Genomic DNA, 21,974 nt, shown 5'->3' with positions numbered 1-21,974 from the left:
CTGCAGTGCTTAAGCATCTGACATGAAGAAGCCCCGGTGCTAGTCCATGAACACTGAGCTCAAGGAGAATGCAGACTTCACACCAAGCTTCTTGCTTGCTTCAATACCAAGTGGTCTGCTCAAAACTCAAGATAACTGCTTGTAACATCTGTCTGTCAATTTACTCTCTTTTTTTTCCTTTTCAAAAAGTTATTTTATCCCTCCCCAAAGGCTGAATTTAAAGAAAGTTTAAGATCGCCTTTTCATTTTCTAAAGTAATTCCCAGGCTCTACTCAATCTAGGAAACCGATATTGACTTTGGAAGCTTTCAGGACCTGGAGCAAAAAAATGAGAGCCCTCCCTTTCAGAAGTGAGCTCAGGAAGCCAAGGAAAAAGAGCACCAAAAATATTCCTGGTGGGTTTCTCTTCTTCCATCTACAGAGTTACAAAGAATGAATGGAGGGAGAGGAACAGGATGGGAAGAGGATAGCTGTAAACTTTAATTTTTTAAAAAATCTGGAGCAAATATAAATGTTAACGTTTGTTAAATCTGACCAATATTATCTGTCTTCTCTGGACACCATATATTTTAGATATTACTTAATTACATTTTTCAAAGGCTTTGTAAATCTTACCAGTGTGAGGAATTGCACATTAAGCAAACAAGACATGAAAAATCCAGACTTACAAAGGAAATCAGTAAGAAGTTGATTATTCACATTATGCAAGGGCTCTTTCCTTTATGAAAGACTCCACCACAGGGTTTTGATAGGAATGCCACCACTATGGTTAACGTGGGGTCTAATTTACAAAACAAATACTTTGCTGCTGCACAACTTTTCAGGAATACAACTACCAGCCAAAGGTATAGCTGCAGGTCTTTCTGTGGAGTCCAATCACGTTTTCTGTTATGTGACAGAAAGTACTTAGAAACTGCAACAGAGGAACTGCTATCAAGCAAAATGGAGTCCAGTTTGGCCTAAATGATGTTTGTCTGGGTAAGTCATTTGCCTTCTCTGCAACTCCATTTTCATGATTATAGAGTAGAAACACTGGTCCCTTCTGACACCTCTTCCAGGAGTGCTGTGGAGCTGTGTGGTCCTAACCAATATCCTGAAGCAAAATCCTGAATGATGCTGAATAATAGCAAATGAGATTTCCTCATGGAAGCCCAAGTTCCTGGAGCTGGCAGAGCTGTTCTCCAGCTTCAGGCTGCAGTACTTTTCCTCCTGGTTCCCTAGTAGGCTGGGGGTGGTGGGGGGCTGAACACAGGGAGGCACTGGCCACCAGTGTATACCCACTAGAAGCAGGCTGATCCTCACCATGCAGCCCACTCAAAGACTACTCATAACTACACAACAGCCAAAGAGGAAATGTAACTTGAAGAGCATTTTCCTCTACAAACAACTGATCCTCTGGGACTTTCACTTGAAGTTTCCCAATTGTTCAAAGTAAATGAGGCTCACATTAAAGGCCAGCCAGTCACACATCAAGAAATCAAGCCTCCTCTCAGTGGGGGAAAATGGCCGCTCCAGAGTCAACCTCCTGCCCCTCATACACATGCCTCTTGTACAAATGGCTTCACTTACTCACATCTGAGACACTTGATCCAGCCAAGCTTGACCTCCCCTAAGCCCTGGAAGCTGAGATACACATACAGAGGGGTAAACATCTCAAACTTCAAGCAGACACCTTAGATCCACTGCAGCACGATAATTGAAAGACTCTGGCTTTGCCAGGAGGTGACTTCATCCTCTTTCAGTCTTCCAATTCCTAATAAGCAATCCCCCCACCCCATAGCTTCAGCCTCGGAGCATGATATACTAAAGCCACCACAAAGACTAGGGCAAAGTTAAGGAGGGAGAGGTCTGCAGCTCCTCTCGCCTTAGAAATCTGACTGAGAGAAAAACCCAGGTGGGGCTACTGGGACCCAAAACAAGTGGTCCTCTGATAAGAGGAATTCCAAAGTCTCAGAGCCCACTATGGAAAATGTCCTGCCTCCAGTCCCCTAGGGAGAGAAATCTCAGGATCATTAGCAAGTGCTCTGGCTGAGCTCAACTTTAGTGAAGGTGTATGGGGAGAGAGGTGATCTCTAAGGTAACCAGTTAATTGCCAATAAGGACTGATAATAATAAATTAGCAAATACTAGTGTAAACTAACTCAGTTCTGTGGCAGTTGCATGGAGACGACAGAGGAACAGTTTATTCTGGGACACATCTTGCAAGCGGATCCCCTCTGGGAAATGCACTGCCTGGGCTAGATGTGAAACAGACCAATGAGATGCAATGTAGGCAACGGGTGGCCCTAGAGTGTCTCTCAGTTCAGAGTGGAGCCTTTGATTTTTTTTAAGAAAACTGGAGTGAGCTTTGAGATGATGTGGGCTGCACTGTTTTCCATTGCTTCCTTCTGCAGCCTGTGGGGGTACTTTCAACTCTTAGGGATAAGACTCAGATAGTTCAAAACAAGGAAAGTACAATAAAATTGCTCGCTGAAGGGTTTGTCGGTTTATTTTAATTGGAGGTGGGGATTTGTGTCATTACCTTGTGATCCAAACCAGTCTCATCGTACCTATTAATTTTCTAGAGACTTCTGAATCTGACATCTGATAAGTTTGGGGCTGCTTTTCTAGCTCCTTAGCTCAGAGTTCCACTCAAAGCACTGCAGATCCCTAACTTTAAAACTCTTTTGAGGAACCAAAACATGCTGAGCTATTTCCTTCTTATTTTTCTTCAAAGCCTAACGGATGTTTTAGTTTCATTATTTGAGCTAAGTTACCATGCGCTGAGGCTTTCAGTAGGATAATTAGAACCATTCAATTTGGTCTGCTACATACACATCCTTGTCCTGCAAACTCGTCCACTGCTCTTAAATACTACACTACTACTTATGAAAATTCTCTGTGAGTGACCACAGCAGACCACACACACACCCTGAGAACGTCTCACATCAAAGATGCTACAGTTAGCTAGTTAAAGGAGGAAAAATAAAAAGAGGGCTCAAGATTGAGTTAAACCAAAATCTATATCTTTGTATACCCTATGAGTAGAATTCTGGAAGCTCTTGCCCAGTATCACTGGCTTAGAATTTTAAGCTCTGAAACATTCAATATTGAAAAAAAAAATTCAGGTTAAAAAATGTCTCACCAAAAAGACTGGATGTTTGGCTACTTCACCCTTCCTGTTGGCAGGGAGAGGTCAAACCATCAGAAGAAATGAGTTTCATTTTCATCCTCCAACAGTGACTATGGGCTGGGTGATGAAAAGTAATGCAGGAATGCAGATGTACAAAGCAGTAATACTTTGTAGCACACAGAGGTATCCATGAGGCATGCCCCCATTCCATAAGACTGGAAGAAAAGTTATTTGCCATACTGAAGTGCCAAAAAATTGGAATAATTTTAGAAAAATCATAGCAATCTGACAAAACTACCTTCTCTCTTCTCCATTCTCTATGTTTTCAACCTCCTTCCCCCTCTCTTTACTCTGCCCCAACTCCAAACACCCATACACACACACAAACTCTCTTATATATACACTAAGTATGGACAAAATATACCAAAATGCCAAAGAATGCAAATCTCACCTTCAATTTAAAATTTTCAAGAGATACTTGACATCACTAATTCTACAAAAGTCTTCTGTAAACAGCAAAAGCATCCTCCAAGTTCCCTCCTCAAATTTGCATACATAACCACAAAATCCACACAAGTGATTTCCTGACCAACATCAGAGGACAGGGAAATGACGATAGGCGAGATGGTCTCTGTAATTCTAAAGGCTGAGTTCCTATGAAACTCATTCCTTCTTCTGGTAATGCAGACTTGGAGGGACTTTTTCCTGCCTTCTGGAGGGGTGAAACAGTCAAACATCCATTCTTTTGGGTGAGGCATTTTTTAAATTTTACTTTTTAATATTGAATGTTTTGATGCTCCATTCCCTTTGCCTTTACCTGCCTAACATCATTTAAAGTCACATTCCCTTTGGTTTCTAGAGTCAACAATGTTCAGATGTGGCTAGTTCTGCACACTGATGCCAAAGTTACTCTCACATCAGCACCAACCCTTAAGAACTCAACAGTAAATCTAAATCTAAATGATGGCAGGGCTGCCAGGGAAGGAGGAGCAGGAGAGCACTAAGGAGGCTGGCAAAGTTTCTGCAGATTACAAACCCTTTCTGTTGCTTACAAGGAACTCATGTAGGTGATCTTAAATAGCTCCCCAATTAGACTATGACCTCTGAGGGCAGATGCTACGTCTTATATTTATTTAGGATCCCTATACCTATCACACAGCTGAGCACACGGTGGACACTCAAACTATGCTTACTGATTTGGTCTATTCCATGATGATAAACTTCAAAGTATGATGGAGAGCTGTGAGAAGAGCTGTTCTCACTCCTCTATAATGTCATTGCCAGTAAGGTTTGCAACTGACTCTGAAGCTAATGAGGTGAGTGAGTTTACAAAGTTGCTCAGCAAAGGAACCTAATGTGTAGTGACCTTTGGTTCCAATCTGGCAAGTAAGAATATAACATATGCTCAGGAAAGAGATTTTCTCCTGAATTGAAATGAACTGTTTACTTGCCTGTCTCCCTGTAAGCTCCCTGGGGTCAAGGATCGAGTGTTTTTATTTTTGTATCCTTGGCAAGCTGTACAGGGTCTGACATGTTCTAAGTGTGCAATAAATGCTCCTGGGTTGTTAATAAACAAATAAAAAATGATTTAACAAAATAATATACAGAAAAATGGATATGACCTAATAAGATTTAATACAGAAATTTCTAATGAATCTTTTAAATACCACAGCATAGCTCTCATCACTCTGTGCTATAATAGCTTAATAACTGTTGGTTTCTTGGGTGGATTAATTAATAATTAATTAACTAGAAAAATATAATGTAGGAAATATATTAGGATATTATTGTCCTAGTAATATCCCATTGTATCTGATAGTAGCTTTTATCACTCCATACCACAAGTGACCTATTTTCTCATCTCTTTCATTACAATGTTCATTCTTTGAGATCAGAGAACATCTTTTTCATTTCCCTAACACTGGATGCCTATAGCAGAACCTTACAAAGACTAGACAACAAATATTAGTTGACTGTATGAATCAGCCATCCTTGTCTTCTATAGATTTCACTGAACCTAAGTATTCTACTGAGTCCATGTTAACAGTCTCTGTCATGGGGAGAAAAGAAGTAGTGTCAATTTCCCCATGTAGGACTTTATGACAGATAAAGGTTAAATGGCCTGATTCTCGCTATGTTATGAGTGGGTCTCTCCCCTTTCTGAATGGGTTTGTCAAATGAACTTTCCAGGACTACATGTTAGAAACACACACTTAACTTCACTGTGCCTAATATGTGCTGTGTTGGCCCTGACTAGCCCTAGATAATAGATCTGTATGATTTTGTTAACTAAGAAAACATCTGGTTTTGTGAGTAAGAGATGGGATTAGAATTCAAATTTTCAATGGCTTTTCTAAACAACCGAAGCAATATTTGGTTTCATTTTACCCATAGGAGAATCTCAGAAAAAAACACCAAGATCTTAGGTCAACCATTCAGACATAGTCAAATATCTCCTGCCCCCTTGAAACATCCCAGGCTTATGTTACCCAGGCTTACACTTCTCTAGTACCTTGAATTGACTGCATAGTCACCAAGCCCTCAGGATTCAATTCTTTTGTCTATCTCCACAAGCAACATCAGTCAGCACCTGAGCCCATAACCTTGGCATCTTTTACCTCCTTTGTTTAAAAGTCAAATATGAATACTCTAACCACACCACATTGTTGGCCTTCTTTACACAGACACCAGCTTAAATTCCTCTTTGGTTGTAAAGTGTCTATGGAGTCACACTCAGGTGTACAAGCCATTAGAGTAGTCACTCTTCAATTATCATCTGGTGAACAGATCTATGATTCAGGGGGCACCTCTGTCTCAGACCCCTTACATTATATAATGTCATATTATTCCTTGGATCAACCTTGAATGACAGATGTATCCATTTTGTAGATGAGGAAACAGAGACTCAGAGGTAGTCCATAGCAGGACATATCTTTCAGATTCAAAATCATGGTCTATCTGATTCCACTACATTGTACTACCTCTCCCTCTCTATTGCTGAACTCTTGGTGGTCCACAAGTAGTTTTTTACAAACTCTATGGTCTAGTCCCTAGTATTCACTGACATTCATAATTATAACTGAGCCTACCTAGCATAATACTGGATTTTCAGTAAATCCTTATTTACAGATGTATGGACTGACAATTGGAGAAGGCAATGGCAACCCACTCCAGTACTCTTGCCTGGAAAATCCCATGGACGGAGGAGCCCGGTAGGCTGCAGTCCATGGGGTCGCTAAGAGTCGGACATGACTGAGCGACTTCACTTTCACTTTAATATTGGAGTTTCTATTGCTAGAAGAAGATCCGGTTTTCATTAAAAAAGCACTGCTTTTTGGCCTCATTACTGATAAGAAATATTTTTCAGGAACTAGGAAAAACAGTCGATAAAAGTGGTCCTAAAACACTTTTCCCTATGAAATTGATATAAATACTGTGAGGCCATTTTATAGGCATTCCAGCCCAGGTATGTCAGGCTAAATTATTTTTGAGCCAGGAAAGTGTAGAAGGTGTCACTGAAATAGCACTGTACTCGCCAGTTATAGAGTCCTGAAATTTGGTCGTCTATCTCTCTCTCTCTCTCTCTCAATATCTCTGCTCTGTGAGTCTCAACAAGTCCCTTATCATCTCTGGAGCTCCATTTCATCATCTACTGAAGGACAATCAAAATACCTGATTGTAAGAATCACAGAAGACGTTTGTGAAGTGCTCTCCAAGTATATAGTATTCCTTTCATTTGTGGCCTGGAAGAGGGCATATGCCTCCAAGTGCATCAAATTTCCAACCAAAGAGGGACTTAAGCAATTCAAATAAAAATGAAATTAACTTAAAAACTGTTATTTATAGCCTTCCACCCAGCCACCAACTCACCATCATCCATATTACTACCCTACTACCCTGAAATATTTCAAGAGCCAGCAAACATCAGACCACATACTGTGTAAAAAAATACTTCCATTTGAAAATATTCATTCCGGGTAAAGAGAAACAGAGCTAACACAGATGCTTAGTTAATTCCTGAAATTTTAATTATTCATGAAAATTTCAACATCCTCATTTGTCAAATGTCACCATAAGAACTATTAAGCAATAACAAAGTGGCTTTTTTACTTTCTTTTTGTTTGCCTCCCTTTAACCAGCCCATCCATATCCACAGCTAAGCATGTATATGACCAAACAAAAAGCAAAAGTAGGCTTTAGGAGGCTGAATCACTCTCACACTAGGAAACTGACCCTCAAGCATTCTAGGGTTCATCTACCTTTAAGACCACTTGTTGATTATTACTCAGCCACTTTAGCTGGCATACGGGTACCACAGACTGACAAACATGCTGTATTTGCAACAGGTGGTAGAATTCATATCTTGCTAGACTGCCACACAGGTATTCCAAAGGCTCAGACCTTAAACTCCCACTCCCAACATCTATCCCTACAAAGGACAAATATATTAGATTACCAATCAAAAAATGGGCCAAAGAACTAAACAGACATTTCTTCAAAGAAGACATACAGATGGCTAACAAGCACATGAAAAGATGCTAAACATCACTCATTATCAGAGAACTGCAAATCAAAACCACAATGAGGTACCACTTCACACAGGTCAGAATGGCTGCTATCAAAAAGTCTACAAACAATAAATGCTGGAGAGGGTATGGAGAAAAGGGAACCCTCTTACACTGTTGATGGGAATCCAAACTAGTACAGCCACTATGGAAAACAGTGTGGAGAGACCTTAAAACTCTGAGCCACCAGGGAAGCCCAGAACTACCATACGACCCAGCAATCCTGCTGCTGGGCATACACACAGAAGAACCCAGAATTGAAAGAGACACGTGTACCCCAATGTTCATCACAGCACTGTTTACAATAGCCAGAACATGGAAGCAACCTGGATGTCCATCGGCAGACAAATGGATAAGAAAGCTATGGTACATACACACAATGGAATATTACTCAGCTATTAAAAAGAATACATTTGAATCAGTTCTAATGAGGTGGATGAAACTGGAGCCTATTATACAGAGTGAAGTAAGTCAGAAAGAAAAACACAAATACAGTATATTAAAGCATATATATGGAATTTAGAAAGATGGTAATGATGACCCTATATGTGAGACAGCAAAAGAGACACAGATGTAAATAAAAGACTTTTGGACTCTGTGGGAGAAGGTGAGGGTGTGATGATTTGAGAGAACAGCATTGAAACATGTATATTATCATATGTGAAATAGATCACCAGTCCAGGTTCAATGCATGAGACAAGATCCTCAGGGCTGGTGCACTGGGATGACCCTGAGGGATGGGACGGGGAGGGAGGTGGGAGGGTGGTTCAGGATGGGGAACACATGTACACCCATGGCTGATTCATGTCAATGTATGGCAAATAAAAAAAAAAAAACTACAGTATTGTAAAGTAATTAGCCTCCAATTAAAATAAGTAAATTTAAAAAATAAAATATATATATATATATTGGGTTACACTTTGCCCTGAGAAGCACAGGTAGCAAACCTTGACTTCAGAAATGGACGTAGGCAGAGAAGTTCTCCCCACCCCTGCCAGGGAATGTGTCACCATAGAGGATAATGGAATCAGGGAAGCAGCAGGGGATAGAGGCTGGGGAGGATCTCACAGAGCCGCTTAGCTACACTCACCTCGGGCAGAGGCATGCCATTGATGATCAGGTCTGGTTGCTGGGGGCCCTGGCTGTTGAAAGAGTGATGGTAGATGTGGTTGGCGCTGGTATTGCGGGTATTCTGGTTCTCCACGTTCAGGAAAGTGCTCTCAGAGCGGCGGCAGCCCAGAGGAAGGGTCTGCTGGTGGTAGTCGAAATAGTTGAGAGAGGAGGTCAGGGAGGAGCAACTGACAACATTCATCTTGTCTGTCTCCTCCACATCCCGGGGTACCAGGCGGATGTCATTCTTACTGATTTTTTTCTTCTTGCTTGATTTCTTTTGATGACCATAGGAGTACTCAGCGATTCTATGTGATAGAAAAGGCAGCATGTATCGCTAACGCCCTCCCAAACCATGCATCAGTTAATAAACATCAAGCACCCCAGAGGGTTGCACCCCATCTCTGCTCCAGCTTCTTATTCTGGCACATCGCATCATCGGGTTTCTCCCTGTGCTTTTTACATGCGAAAACAAGCTGAGGGCCATAACGTTTTTATATTAAGCATAGTAACCTCTCGCTACCCCTTCCTCCTCAAAAGTTTGAATTTGGAATTTCTCCTTGTGAGTGGCCATTTAACAAGGGTGTGGAGACAGGGGAAGTTGAGCCTATGGGAGAGAAAGCATGAAAATGCTCAAGTCTGGAGCTTCCCTGGAACCCAAAGGAACTCCTGGGTGAAGTAAGCAGCAAGTCCTAATTTATCAGAAGATGACAGGAAGGAAATAAAACCTAATCCCCTTTCCAGTTCCTCCGGGCAACTGCCATGTGACAAACAACCTCAAGTCAGGTTCCTTGATGACTGACCTGATCAGTTTTCAACTGGAGCACGTCAGACCCTTTCCTTTGACAAATCCTCAGCTCCTCTCCTTCATACCCTCCTTCCCCCTGCCCTAGCCCTGCTCCCTTCAACTCCCCACCCCACCCCCGCTTCTCCTCGAGAAATGTGATAGCCAAACCCATTTGAATGAGGGGGAAAAGCCTTTTTACCTCTTTCCCCTTAGGCTCACTTTCTCCTCAGCCTTTTTGTCTTGCTCCTCGCTAATGGGAGAAACCGAGATGCAATGCAGACACTTGCTGTTTTGTCCTTTTATAAAACAGCCGAGGAGACAAGTGATGGTTAAACAATTACTGCAAAGGAATTTAAAGGTTAGTGCATTCAGCATCCTTCTCGATTCAGGTGTACCTACAAGCAGCTGTGCTGCAACTGGAACATAAAGAGCTCAATTTAATTAACACTGACAGAGACCCAGCAATGTGCACCAAAACACCAAGCATTAAGAGAGTTGTCCAAAAAAATACATTTAAATGTAGCCAGATTCTCAAAGTCATTTATTACTTTGCATATAATGATGCAGCTTATTGTCTGTAAATTCCATTTCTGAGCAATAATCAGGAAAACAATTGGGTTAATAAATAATACAGGTTTATCTTTACAAGGGAAAAGACTGTGCCTGTATTCTCGCTCGACAAAGCTAATTGTCTGAGTACAAAAAGGGAGCCCAATTCAAGCAGCAAGTGCAGATCATCTCGCAAGTCTCATAAATGAATTCATTTCAGGAAGAGGCTCTGCAGAGGCTGAGAACAAGAAATCTCTGCTTAATACCTGGAAAGAGAAGCTCTTGAACTTTACGTTTCTAAAAAGTCTGAGCAGATGGGAAGATTGCATATCTCCAGAGGCCAATTCTTGCTCTGTCCCCAGGATCTTCCTATCCTGTGCAGTTGTGTCACCCTCACCCTTACACTCTGTGCTCAGGCAGACTTGCAGAGAGGGCAAGCTGATGCTACCAGGGCTTGGGAGCAGATAGAATCCCAAAGACCCCAGGACTGGGGTTGATTTTCTTTTCTAATCTGTTTAAAATCATTGGATAGTTCTAATCATTTCATTTACCCACGATGGGTAAGTTTGGCAATGCCCGGTCCAATTATTCAGCTGAAGCATTCATTGCGACCCCTTTCTGTATTGATCAATTATTTAATTAAACTGTACTTCATTAATCCCAAACCAGCACAGGAAACAGAGCTCTTTACAAAATACACATATGAGTGAAGTTGGAGAGCACTGAGATTTGCTTGCCACCCACCCCACCCCGCCAATTCAAACGCTCTCCTCCCTGTTTAATGATCTCCCTGGCAAGCTCTCAGAAAGAGCTCTCACTTCAAGTCATACATCACCAAGAGGTGGCACAGCCTTCAATATCTTTATTTCAAGCTGATTTCTTTTTCATCAAGAAAGGGTCTTATGCGTTTACTTTATGCTGAGGAAATGGCTTTAAAAGAGTCCCCTCTATCATCATCTCCATATAAATAAAATTTTGTAGACCCCCACATTTTTCTCCTATAAAAATTGCCACTGGCAGTCACAGGTTTCAAAGGTAAGAGCAATATTAATTTCCATTTCTCCCATCTGAAATGACTCGGAGCTGAAGGAAAGAAAAGTCATGGCCATTTCACTAGTAACAGGATTAAAGCATTTATGAGGCATTGCAGCTGCTCTTTTATGGTACCTGATTGATATTCATGTGTGGTTAGCATTTGTCTACTAACTTGTGTAATGCAGAGAATAGTAAAAGGGAAACAATAATTGCATGACTGTTACATATTCAGGGGGCTCTGATTCACAGAAGTGTGCATTTCAGTCGGTGTCAAATACAAATCAGACCTACAGGAACATATTTTGACTGGTTAACATGCAAGCACAGATGGCACAAAAGACACACTGGATGTGTAGGTGTGTTGAAAGCACACAAACACACACCTTCATTGGAAATAGCAGCATCATTCATTAACAGCAAACTAAAGAAACAACTTTTTTTTTTCAACCGTTTCGATGAGACACTGCTGGAAAAAAATTCCATGTACTATCCTAAATTGGATATTGTAAGCGAGGGTCAGCAAGACCCTCCAAAGTGCTGATCAGGAAACCTTTTTTTTTTTTTAATTACTATGTGTTATTCCAGTTTCCAAATTTCTTCTCCCTCTCTCTTTACCTTCCCCTCCCCCATCCTCCTTCCCCCACCCCTCTCTCTCTCTCACTCATACCACACACGTACCCTGCACACATTGCAAGGGAAACTGTAACAAAATAGCCCATAGTGACATCCACTGGTAGGGACCAGCTCTTAGTACCACAACAGAGTTCCATATTAGAGGAAAGAACCATCAACTCCAGAAGATTGCTATTTTTAGTGAAACATCTGGATGAAAAGTCTTGTCCTTCATTGGGATGTTTGGTGTCTACCCAACAACCAGATATTTGAAAACATATAGATGACTGGTAGAATTTCACTTCACATAGCAAGACATTTGAGGACTGGATGTAAAACAAGCCAAGAACACACTAAAAAACTCTTATCACCTGCTTCCCCACATACTCCTGTTCTCTCTTCCTCCCACTCTAAGGTTTTCTAAGATTCCACTCACAGGCTCTCTTCAGAGTTTCTCTCTACACAGGACAGGGCAGCTGCCAGCACTCCCTTTCCTTTCAGTACTTGTCCTCAAAACTCTACAGCCCCCAAATCAAGTTGTGATACTTCAAGGTTTTGCCAAAAATCAACCTCTCTTTCTCTCAAGTCTCTCTCAAAATCTCTCTTTCTCATTATTTTTTTTTCCTGCCATAACTTCATGGAGACAGCTGTGCAAATTTTAAAATGATAATTGCTTTTCTGCTCATCATCATTATGTGACAGAATCCATTCGAACAGTAAATGGTTGTCTTCCAGCAAATTGTCAGATCAAAAGAATTGATCAACTGGGGCTAACACAAATTCCCCCTCCCCACAAAAAGAAGCTGCTGTAAGTAGGATGCATGCATTTAAATAGAAAACAAAAGCATTGGGACTTTCACACAGAGACACAGATACACCTTATTCTCCCAAGACAAAGAGGGAAAGAAAGAAAAAGTTGGCTCTACCTGCAGTTGTAGGTCCGGATCTCTTTGTTGTCTCTCTTGCACTTGATCGCCACGAAGATCATAGTGACAAAGAGGATGCCAGCAATGGAGCCCAGGGCGATAATGAAAATCAGGGACAAGTTCACAGAGCCCATCGACTCTTGGGCGTCGAGAGCAGGGGACAGGTAGATTAGGACGAGCGCAGAGGCGGAAAGAGACGTCTTGCCGTGGTCGTGGGCCACCACAATAAGCTCATAGGAAGCCTTGGAGCTCTCGCTGAAGGTGCGAGTGGTTCTGACCTCGCCATTGATCTGGTCTATTTCAAAGAAACCGCGGTCCCCCTCTGTCATGTCATAGGTGACCCGGCCGTTCTCGCCCTCGTCATAGTCATCTGCTTTGACAACGGTCACCAGGTAGCCTATGCCTGAGTTGCGGGGGATGTAGACTTCCGCGGTGCCGTTGATCAGCGGTGGGGCGGTGATGACTGGGGTATTATCATTGACGTCGAGGATGATGACCCGAACAGTGGCATTGCTCTGCAGCGAGGGCAGGCCGCCGTCCTTGGCCAGCACCTTGAATTCAAATGCCTTGGTCTGCTCATGGTTGAAGGATCGCAGCGCATAGATATCACCCGAGTTGGGGTTGATGGACACATAGGTGAAGACAGGCATGTCTCGCACCTGTGACGGCACAATCTGATAGGAAACACTGCCATTGAGACCCAGGTCGGGGTCTCGGGCCGACACCGAGAGCAGATAGGCACCGGGTGTGTTGTTTTCCTGCACAATGACCTGGTAGTAGGGCTTGGAGAAGTGCGGGTGGTTGTCGTTCTCGTCCGTGATGCGCACGGTAAAGGACTTGGCACTCTGCAGCATGGGCACGCCGCCGTCGCGCGCCTGGATGGTGAGGTTGTACTGGTCATGCTGCTCGCGGTCCAGGCGTCCGTCCACCAGGATAGTGGAGAAGCTCTCATACTCCTGCAGCCGAAAGGGCACGTTGCCCAGCAAACGGCACTGCACGCGCCCATTGAGGCCAGAGTCTCGATCAGACACCCGCACCAGTGCAATTACGTAGCCCGGGGGGGCGCTCTCGCTCACCTCTACCAGCTCGCTGTTTACCGACAGCAGGTTGATGACCGGCGGGTTGTCGTTGGTGTCCAGAACGCTGACGGTGACCTTGCAGTGTGCCGGGATGGAGTTGGGCCCCAGGTCCTTGGCCTGCACGTCCAGTTCATAAACGTGGCCTTCTTCATAGTCTAGGGCACCGGTGACGGTGACCAGGCCGCTGTGCGGGTCGATCTGGAAGAGCTCTCTAGTGCGGTCATTGACATAGCCGTAAAATGAATAGACCACCTGGCCATTGGTGCCTTCGTCTGGGTCTGTAGCGTTGAGACGGATGACGGGAGTGTTGGGAGGTGAGTTCTCTGGCACGCTCACTGAATAGGTGGACTCGCCAAACACCGGGTTGTTGTCATTGGAGTCGGTCACTTTGATGCTGAGGCCAACAGTGCCCAGGTGCGGCGGGTCGCCGCCGTCGAGCGCAGTGATGCGAAAGCTGTAGTGCGACTGCGTCTCGCGATCTAGACTCTTCTCCACCACGAGTTCGGCGAAGCGTGAGCCGTCGCCGCGGGTCTTGATCTCCAGGCCAAATAGCTCGTTTGGCGTCAGCTCATAGGTCTGCACACCGAAACTGCCCGAGTCCGGATCATAAGCGCTGTCCAGCGGGATGCGCGTGCCCGGGCTGGCCGCCTCCGAGATCTCCAACTCAATCTGTGCCGCCGGGAAGCTGGGAGCGTTGTCATTAAGGTCCTTGATCTCCACCTTAATCACGCAAATCTCCATTGAGCTGGACATGACCTCAAGCGAGATGATGCACTTGGGGCTCTGGCGGCAGAGCAGGTCACGGTCAATCTTCTGCTTGGTGACCAACAAGCCCGAGCTGGGGTTGATGTCCACCAGGTGCGGAGCCGAGTTGGACACCACACGGAAGGCAGAGGCCTGCCGTGGGTCCAGTGCAAAGCCCGCCTCCCGCGCGTCCTTGGCCACGTTGGCGATCACCGTCCCGGCGCGCTGCTCCTCTTCTACCGAGTACTTGAGGTTAATGAGGGCGGCCGCCTGTGTCCATAGCACAGCCAACAGCAGCAGCACCGGCAGCAGGAGTGACTCCATGGCTGCGCGGGGCTCTGCCTGGCCTCGCCTCTCCACACCCCTCCGAGACCGACGCCGCCGGCGCTCCAGCTTCCCGCCGACTCGGGCCGCCTGTTGCGCGCGCCCCGGGGCCCCGGAGGCCGCGGGAGGAGTCCCGCCCAGGGCGGCCCGGCGGCGCGGGGGGGAAACCCGCGCCGGCTCCAATGCTGAAGTTGCGGTGGACTCGGCGGGGGCTCTCGCGGGGCCCGGGGGCTCCGAGGGGCCGAGGGAGCGCCGTGCGGCCCCGAGCCCCCTCCCTCCAGCCCGGCTATTCAGTTTTCCCCCTTCAAAGTTAGCCCGGCGCGACTGGCAGAAGCGGCGCAGGGCTGCGGGTGGAACCGCGTCTGAGAAGCCGGATCGACGCGCTGCTGAGTCCGGACCGCACTGGAGGCGAAGGCGGGGAGTGCAGTGCGGGTACAGCCTCTCAGGCACTACCCGACCCACCGCGGCGCACCGGCACTGGGGCTGGTGAGCACGCTGTCTGTGCACCTGGCATGCGCAAGGATCTACCCCCAGTTCCCCTGGCTCACCGCAGAGACAAGACCCGCCTGGAACGCGCCCTCCGGGATCCTGGGGGGCCACGCTGGCCTTTTCGAGGCCTGTTTGGGAGAAAGGGGGGTCGCAGGAGGGAGTTTGAGTTGCTGTCAAGCGCCGCAGCCGTCAGAGTATCCGGCTGAGCGGGATGGCAGTCCTCCAGCCCGCAGAAGACGGGGGAGGGGATAGAGGCTGCCGAGACGAGAGCTTGCTCCCTTGCACTGTGGTTGGCTTCAGAAGGCTTGAGAGGCGCGTGTGTCCAGGATCAGAGGTGGACACGGAGTCACCCCCACTGAGCAGCTGGACTGCGGACTTCTGCGTCTCAGAAATTAAAGTTACCAATGCAGCCCGAGGCTCCACGTCAAGTCTGTGAAAACCGGCCGATGGAAATTTGCTCAAGAAAATAAAGGTCCAGTCTTTCCAATGGCCGGGGGGCGGGGTGGGGGAGTGGGGAGGAGGGGAGGGAAAGCAAAAACAGTACCGGCCAGGAGAGGCGGGGCCGCGGCCGCTGGTACCAGGGGCTTCTCCTCCTCCCTCGGTCTGGACTGGGGTGTCGCTCCGAGGGCCGCCGCTGCCAGGGGAGGAAGCCCTCCTAGCTCAATCGCATGTCGCTGGGGTCCGCCTCAGCAGCTGCCACGGTCGACGGTTATGTCGCCGCCGAAGTTTACTTGCGGGAGCTTCTTGATTCCATCCTCCTGGAGAGGCGCTGGCCGCGCAGCGTTGAGCTCACACCCTCCCCGGCGCTCGCGGGCATGGGAGGTCTATCTCGCTTTCTCCTTCTGTCTTGGGCTGTGGGTGAATGTGTGAAAGAAAGGAAGAGTGAGTGTATGGTGCGAGGTGTGTAAGTGGGGAGTGTGAGAGAGCAGGGGTGGGAGGTTTCGGATCTCGGATGAATCCGCTCAGCCGGAGTGCCGCGGAGCGCAACGGGCCAAGGGTCTGCGCCGGGCTAGGGACGCGGGTGCCAGTGCCCCCCAGGCAAGCAAGGGATGGTGTGAGGGAGCCGTGCTGCCGTCTGCGCCCGCTCGTCAGTCTCCTCTCTGTGCCTGCCGCCGCCGCTACTGCTGCTGCTGCTCCTGCCGATGCCGCAAACTACTGGCCGTGGAGTCTGGAGAGAGCAGGAGAGAGCCGGAGCTGCTGAGACAGGCTACGCCAGGCACAGGCCAATCAGCGCTCAGCCCAGCGGGCCCCGGTCTTGGGGCGGGGCCAATGCGCGGGAGGGGGCGGGGCCAGCCGGAAACTTACACACTGGCGGGACCAAGTGGTACCCCAGCCCACTGAGCCAAGGCAGCAGTCTGGGAGGCCAGTCAAGCCCAGCAGGGGTTAGAAGGCAGGGTGGAGCAAGTCGAGGGGTGTGCTGGAGCTGCAGCTGAGCCTCCCCAGGAACTGTGCGCCTCTCGTGTTTGTAGAGATTGCAGGAGAGATGAGGATTTGATTCTCTCGGTGTGTTTATCTCCCTCACATATCTTCATATTTTGAATATAACATTCATATTCATATTCTTTCTCTCCCCTCCTCCCGCCCTCTTTTTCTCTTTGCCCTAGGTTTGTCTGTCAGTGTCTCTTTCTTCTTCTCGGGTAGTGGAAGGAAGAAAGGGAAGGAGAAAGCGCCCCAGACGTGGTCATTCATCCGGCTCTTGGCCAGTGACTCTTCAGCTAAGAGCCGCGGCAGCCATCCTCCCGGACCGTCACCCCCATCCCTCCTTCCCGAGCAGACCTGTAAGCCCCCACACCCACCCCCGGCGCAAGCAGGGTCCCTGACCCGATTCGGTTCGCTCTTGTCTGTTGTCTGTTAATCAAATGGGATCTGTGGCGCAGGGACTGAGCCACCCAGAGGGCTGGACACATTTCGTTGCCCCTCACCCAACCCCATTGGAGAATTTAGCTCTCTATAAATAAACTGTACATTTGAGAAGAGCAGGTGGGCGGACGCCGCCGCACCGCGCCAAGCTAGGAGAGCTGCGAGCCCAGCGGGAGCTGCGAAGCTGGTGCTCAGTCTACGTTGGTCGCCGGTAGCTGGAGCCGGCGCGGATGTGCGGGGCTCCCCAGCTTTCCTGCAGTGCCTCAGTCCCAGGGGGCTGCCAGCTTCTCTCTGGCGGTGGTGGCGACGGTGGCTGGCGTGTGCCGGTGCGGAGAAGCGGGAGGCCGGCGTGGCCGGGGTTGATATCAAACTCGGCTTCCCTTCTGGACTGAAGGCGCCCTGGGGACAGAGGGGGACTCCTCCCTACCCCGTCCTGATTCTCTTAATTAAGGTCACGGGCTGGAAGAATCAAAAGTACTTCTCTGAACTGTTGGGATGTTTTGTTTTTTTCATCATAGATTGGGGGTGGAGGAGGGCTGGCTTCTGAATTCACAATTCTTGAAAGAGTGCATCACCCTTCCGAGTGAATCGTCTTGGATATTTGGGAGTCTTGGGTGAGCAAATTCATAATTAACCCAGAGACACTGGCCCGAGCCTGTGTGCTTAAAATGAGACTCACTTTTGCCCTTTAAAAAACACTAAACAAGGGGAAAAGGCATTTGAACACATAATAGGTTTTCTCAAAACTGCCATGTTTTTGCAGAGAACAGCCTAGCTGCTTTTTAAAAATATTTCTTTTCCCAAGAGGAGCTAGTTTAGCGGCCTTTACTTTGGCAGGAGGAAGAAGAAGACAGCTTTCTCCCTCAGAAAGGAATTATTCTGGGATTGAGGTTGAGACCCCCCCGCCCCAACGTGCATCTGAGACCAAGGGGAGGGCGCAGAGAGCTTGATCCGCTTTCCGCGTGGGGGTCGTTTCACTCTCTCATATTAGGATGCAATTCAGCCCAGAACATCTAGGAGAAAATCGAAGCATCTGCAATGAGTATCATTTAATTTGGTCATTTAGAGGTGCAGGTGAACAACAGAGTTGTGACTCGAGGGAACCGCGTGGCCCGCCTGCTTTTCTGCAGACCCTGCCTGCCGGAGGAGAGTGACAACATGGCAGGCAACGCGGATGCACCTCACAGGCTCCGCAAAGAAGGGCTCCATTTGATTTATCACAGTTATTTACCTTTGATGTCAGCGAGTGGGAATGAAGTGCATCTTGGTCTAATTAAAACGGCCTAAAAGGCATTTGAAATGGGTTGCTATCTGATCACGGGATATGAGTTCGGCGTTTGGCAGCGTTCTAAAATATTGCTTGGACTATTTAAACAGAACAATTAGCAGCATGCTAAAATGTTTGCATGCTATGCTTAGAAGCTTTAGCTGTAAACTTTAAGGCGATCTGTTCTCCTTTAAGTCAAAAAAGGATGATGCTGCTTCCTTGTGGCGAAGGCTGTCAGGAACCCACTGATCAATAAAAGTAAACTGGCGCCTCCACGGCTTGACTGAGCGGGAGCAAAGAGTCTGAGAAGTAGTCTCGGCCATTAACAATCCCCCAGGTAACAAGAAATGGAAGAATTACTCAGGTAAAATGATTATCATTGCTGTGGCATCTGAAAAGATGCACACAACAAGATAAGAGGGCTGAGGACCTCTTACCTTGGGGAATGCTAATAGAATGTCTATAGTCTGTTGTCTTTAAAAGATAAATAAGAGAATTCAATCCATGTACAATGTCATTACCTTTGTAATTGCAATCACATTGTAAAGACATGTTCTGCATTTGCAAAGACAAATGTGCTCGCTTCGCTACAGAGATCACACGGGGTTCCCTGGGTCCTGCTCGCTGTTCACACTCAATGCTCCCCGCCTTTCCAAGTAGAGCATCCGAAGTACTCCCAGCTATACTAAACCGCTTTTATGAAAACCAGGTGCCAGGGAGGCTGGGCCATGTGCCTCTGCTTTCTTTCCTTCTCATCACCTGCAAGTTCAAAGTGATAGTGACACCTCCCCTCCAAAAAATAGTTCTTCCATTCCCCTAGTCTACTTCTACAGATAGCCCTAAAGCCGCCGCCGCCGCCGTTTGCTCTCAGAATGTATTTTTTGCTAATAGACGCCCGTTATCATTATACTCCAACAATGTTTGCTAATATACACGCTTGATCATCGTACTCCAACAATGCTACTAAGTGAGTAGCCGAAAACACCTTCACGATCAGGAATTTATTAATTGAATAAAAACAGTTCTGGGTGTAGATAATGAAAACAAAAAGAAAGTTCTCTCAGTCTTAGGTTCCCTTTACTTCAATCCTGAAGTGCGCCCCGCCTTTTCAGCCTCTTTCGAGACACAAGAGGGACATCTAGCGACTGTCCTCAGTATTTTTGATCCAACCTTTGCTAAAAAACACTAGGCTCCCCTGGGTATCAACTACATTGCTGTGCAGCCCAGGGCAAGCTCTCTGGGCCATTGCTATGCGGAGGAAGCCAGCTCTTTGGGCCATAGTAGCTCTTTGGATCACTGAGGCAAGAATCAAAATGGTAAGGAGATTTTTTATTAATCTTTAAGATTTCAGTCATGCTACTGAAATAATGCTGAGTGGCAATGGAAGAATAAAGTGAGGAAAGCCTTATATTTAAATTAATCTGATATATGAGGACAATTCTTGGTGTTCCAACATTGACAAGGATAAGGTAAAAAGGTTTAAAGGTTAAAATTGATGGTAGAAACTAAAATACTAGCATATGAGGACTATAGCACTGACAAGTTTGAAGGATCTTTCTGACATGTGTTTTTTAAATGTTTGCTTCAAGCTCCGAAGAGATCAGCCTTCAAATAACTTCATTCTCACTCTCTTCCCTCTATCCCCCAATGTCCCTGCTGCAGAAAACTGGATTATCTTCTACCTTGGCTTTTGTTGCATCTCATGGGCATTCTATTCTACTCAACCAATTTGACCTGATGAGGTTCTCTTAGAAAGAAAAACTTGATTAAAAAAATTGCCAAAGTCAAACTTTTCCAGCCTGCACACATAATCTTCTTACTTAGGTTACAATGCCTAGAATAGAGAGAATGAAAGAATGAAAATGGAGATAACAGCACAAAACTGAAAAGTGTCCTTGATAAAGTCATTGTCTTATTTCATCTTTACAATAGCCCTGGGAGGTAAAACGACTTTGCAGATGTGGAAGTAGACTTGCAGAGCAGTTCAACGATTTTCTAAGATGACCTCATTACACAAAACTCAACCACTTCCCTTGTGAAATCAACTAGTGTTGGCTGTGTGCCCAGCATTGTGTTAGGGACTGAGAACTTTTTTTTTCTTAAGATGGTCTTGCCCTTGTGATGTTTTAAATTCAGTTGATTAATTTAAGAGCAGTGTGTAATTCTATAAGCTATAGAATTACATACAGCTAGCTACAGCTTCCTGAAATTCTGTCCCTTCTGCCCAAAGTGATTGCCAACTTCTAGTGAACCACCAGCCACCACACACACACACACACACACACACATACACACACACACACATACACACACACGTAAACAGACACACACACTCCCAGGCATCATAAGGAAAGGCCTTAAGAGGAGCAGCAAGGGATGTATGCCTACTGGGCATGGGTGGGGTGCATTTTCACCATCCTGGATGCTGTTTATGACCCTTCTAAAATACCAGGAAGACAAGAGAATGGGGCCAAGAAAAGTCTTTGAATCCCTTGTACTTTTTCCTCTCTCTTCCTCCCAATCCCCCTTTTTTTGTGACAAAGGATAATAGTGACAGCCAGGGAGTTGTAGCAGGAAAAACAAAGAGCAGACAGATAAAGTGTTCTTTAAGTGCTAAAATTGTTCATCATGACCCTGATGCTTGCCTTTTCCAAGAAACACAAGAGAGTTAGGGGACAGTAGTGAAAAAGAGACAGAAATCTATTAATCACTCCAAGTCTTCCCATTTTGATGAGGCCAGCATAACTGAACAGATTATGCCCAAGTCCCTTCCATGCTTATCCCCTCTTATTAGGAATGGCACTTCCTACAGGGCCAAACTCCTGCTGCTAGAAAACTCACAACTGGTCCCTACATAAACACACATCGTGGGGACCATTTAATTAGCAAAAGCTAAATCAGCAGATACATTTCAATAAATGACACTACTCTCTAACACGTTCTGTACTATCCTGCAGTGACTACCTGTAATGTTTTGACAGCACCATTTGGGCTCAACAGCATTATTGCCTGAACCTTTTCATGTGAATTCTCTCCAAGTGGGTCCCAAACGCTATTTTCCTAGGTGCAAACTCATACCAACTGTTATTGTTCCCCACCACTAGCACTTTTGAAAACAGAAAGGTCTCCCTTCAAAGGCATTCTGGTCAGATCATGCCCAGCCTTCTTCCCACCACTAATTCTCTCATCCCAAGGAGGAGGGTGAGAGTGATATTCCACACCCCCACTACCACCAGAGGAAGTGCTTTCTTGACAACTTGGGGAAAAAAAAACATCACTAAGTAAGAGACCTCAAAAACCAACTGAAATATGAACTGAATACTAAAAAGAGGAGATAATCAAAAATGTACAGACTGGGGATGCTTTCTGTTAGGCCAAACCACTTTTTTTTCACAGCTACTCCCACATTTTAGTACTGCAACCCAGTAGATAGATCCTAGGAACCCCTATACAATGTGTAACTCCCTAGATTAAAGCTCCAGATGCAGGCTTGGCTTTTGACTCACAGCCTAGACT

At 46.2% G+C, this 21,974-nt stretch overlaps 1 protein-coding gene across 3 annotated transcripts in view; it reads right to left on the bottom strand.

Annotated features, from left to right (window-relative positions):
* The window catches only part of PCDH19 (protocadherin 19), a 133,697-nt gene extending 116,796 nt beyond the window's left edge, over positions 1-16,901 (bottom strand). Inside the window, exons 1-3 of one of the 3 annotated variants that reach the window (XM_006075602.4) lie at positions 12,696-15,507; positions 9,773-9,913; positions 8,767-9,094 (exon numbers count right to left, since the gene is read on the bottom strand). In XM_006075602.4, the coding sequence (XP_006075664.1) occupies positions 8,767-9,094; positions 9,773-9,913; positions 12,696-14,842 (2,616 nt within the window). In that variant the 5' untranslated portion in view covers positions 14,843-15,507. Of the gene's footprint in view, positions 1-8,766; positions 9,095-9,772; positions 9,914-12,695 lie in introns of all 3 variants that reach the window. The other 2 variants (XM_006075603.4, XM_006075604.4) reach the window with 2 other exon arrangements.
* Between the last annotated feature and the right edge of the window lie 5,073 nt (positions 16,902-21,974).

The sequence above is a fragment of the Bubalus bubalis genome, chromosome X (assembly GCF_019923935.1).
Source record: "Bubalus bubalis isolate 160015118507 breed Murrah chromosome X, NDDB_SH_1, whole genome shotgun sequence".
Classification (NCBI taxonomy): Eukaryota; Metazoa; Chordata; class Mammalia; order Artiodactyla; family Bovidae; genus Bubalus; species Bubalus bubalis.
The sequence above is the reverse complement of the archived record's forward strand: the minus strand, read 5'-3'. Positions and strand labels throughout refer to the sequence as shown.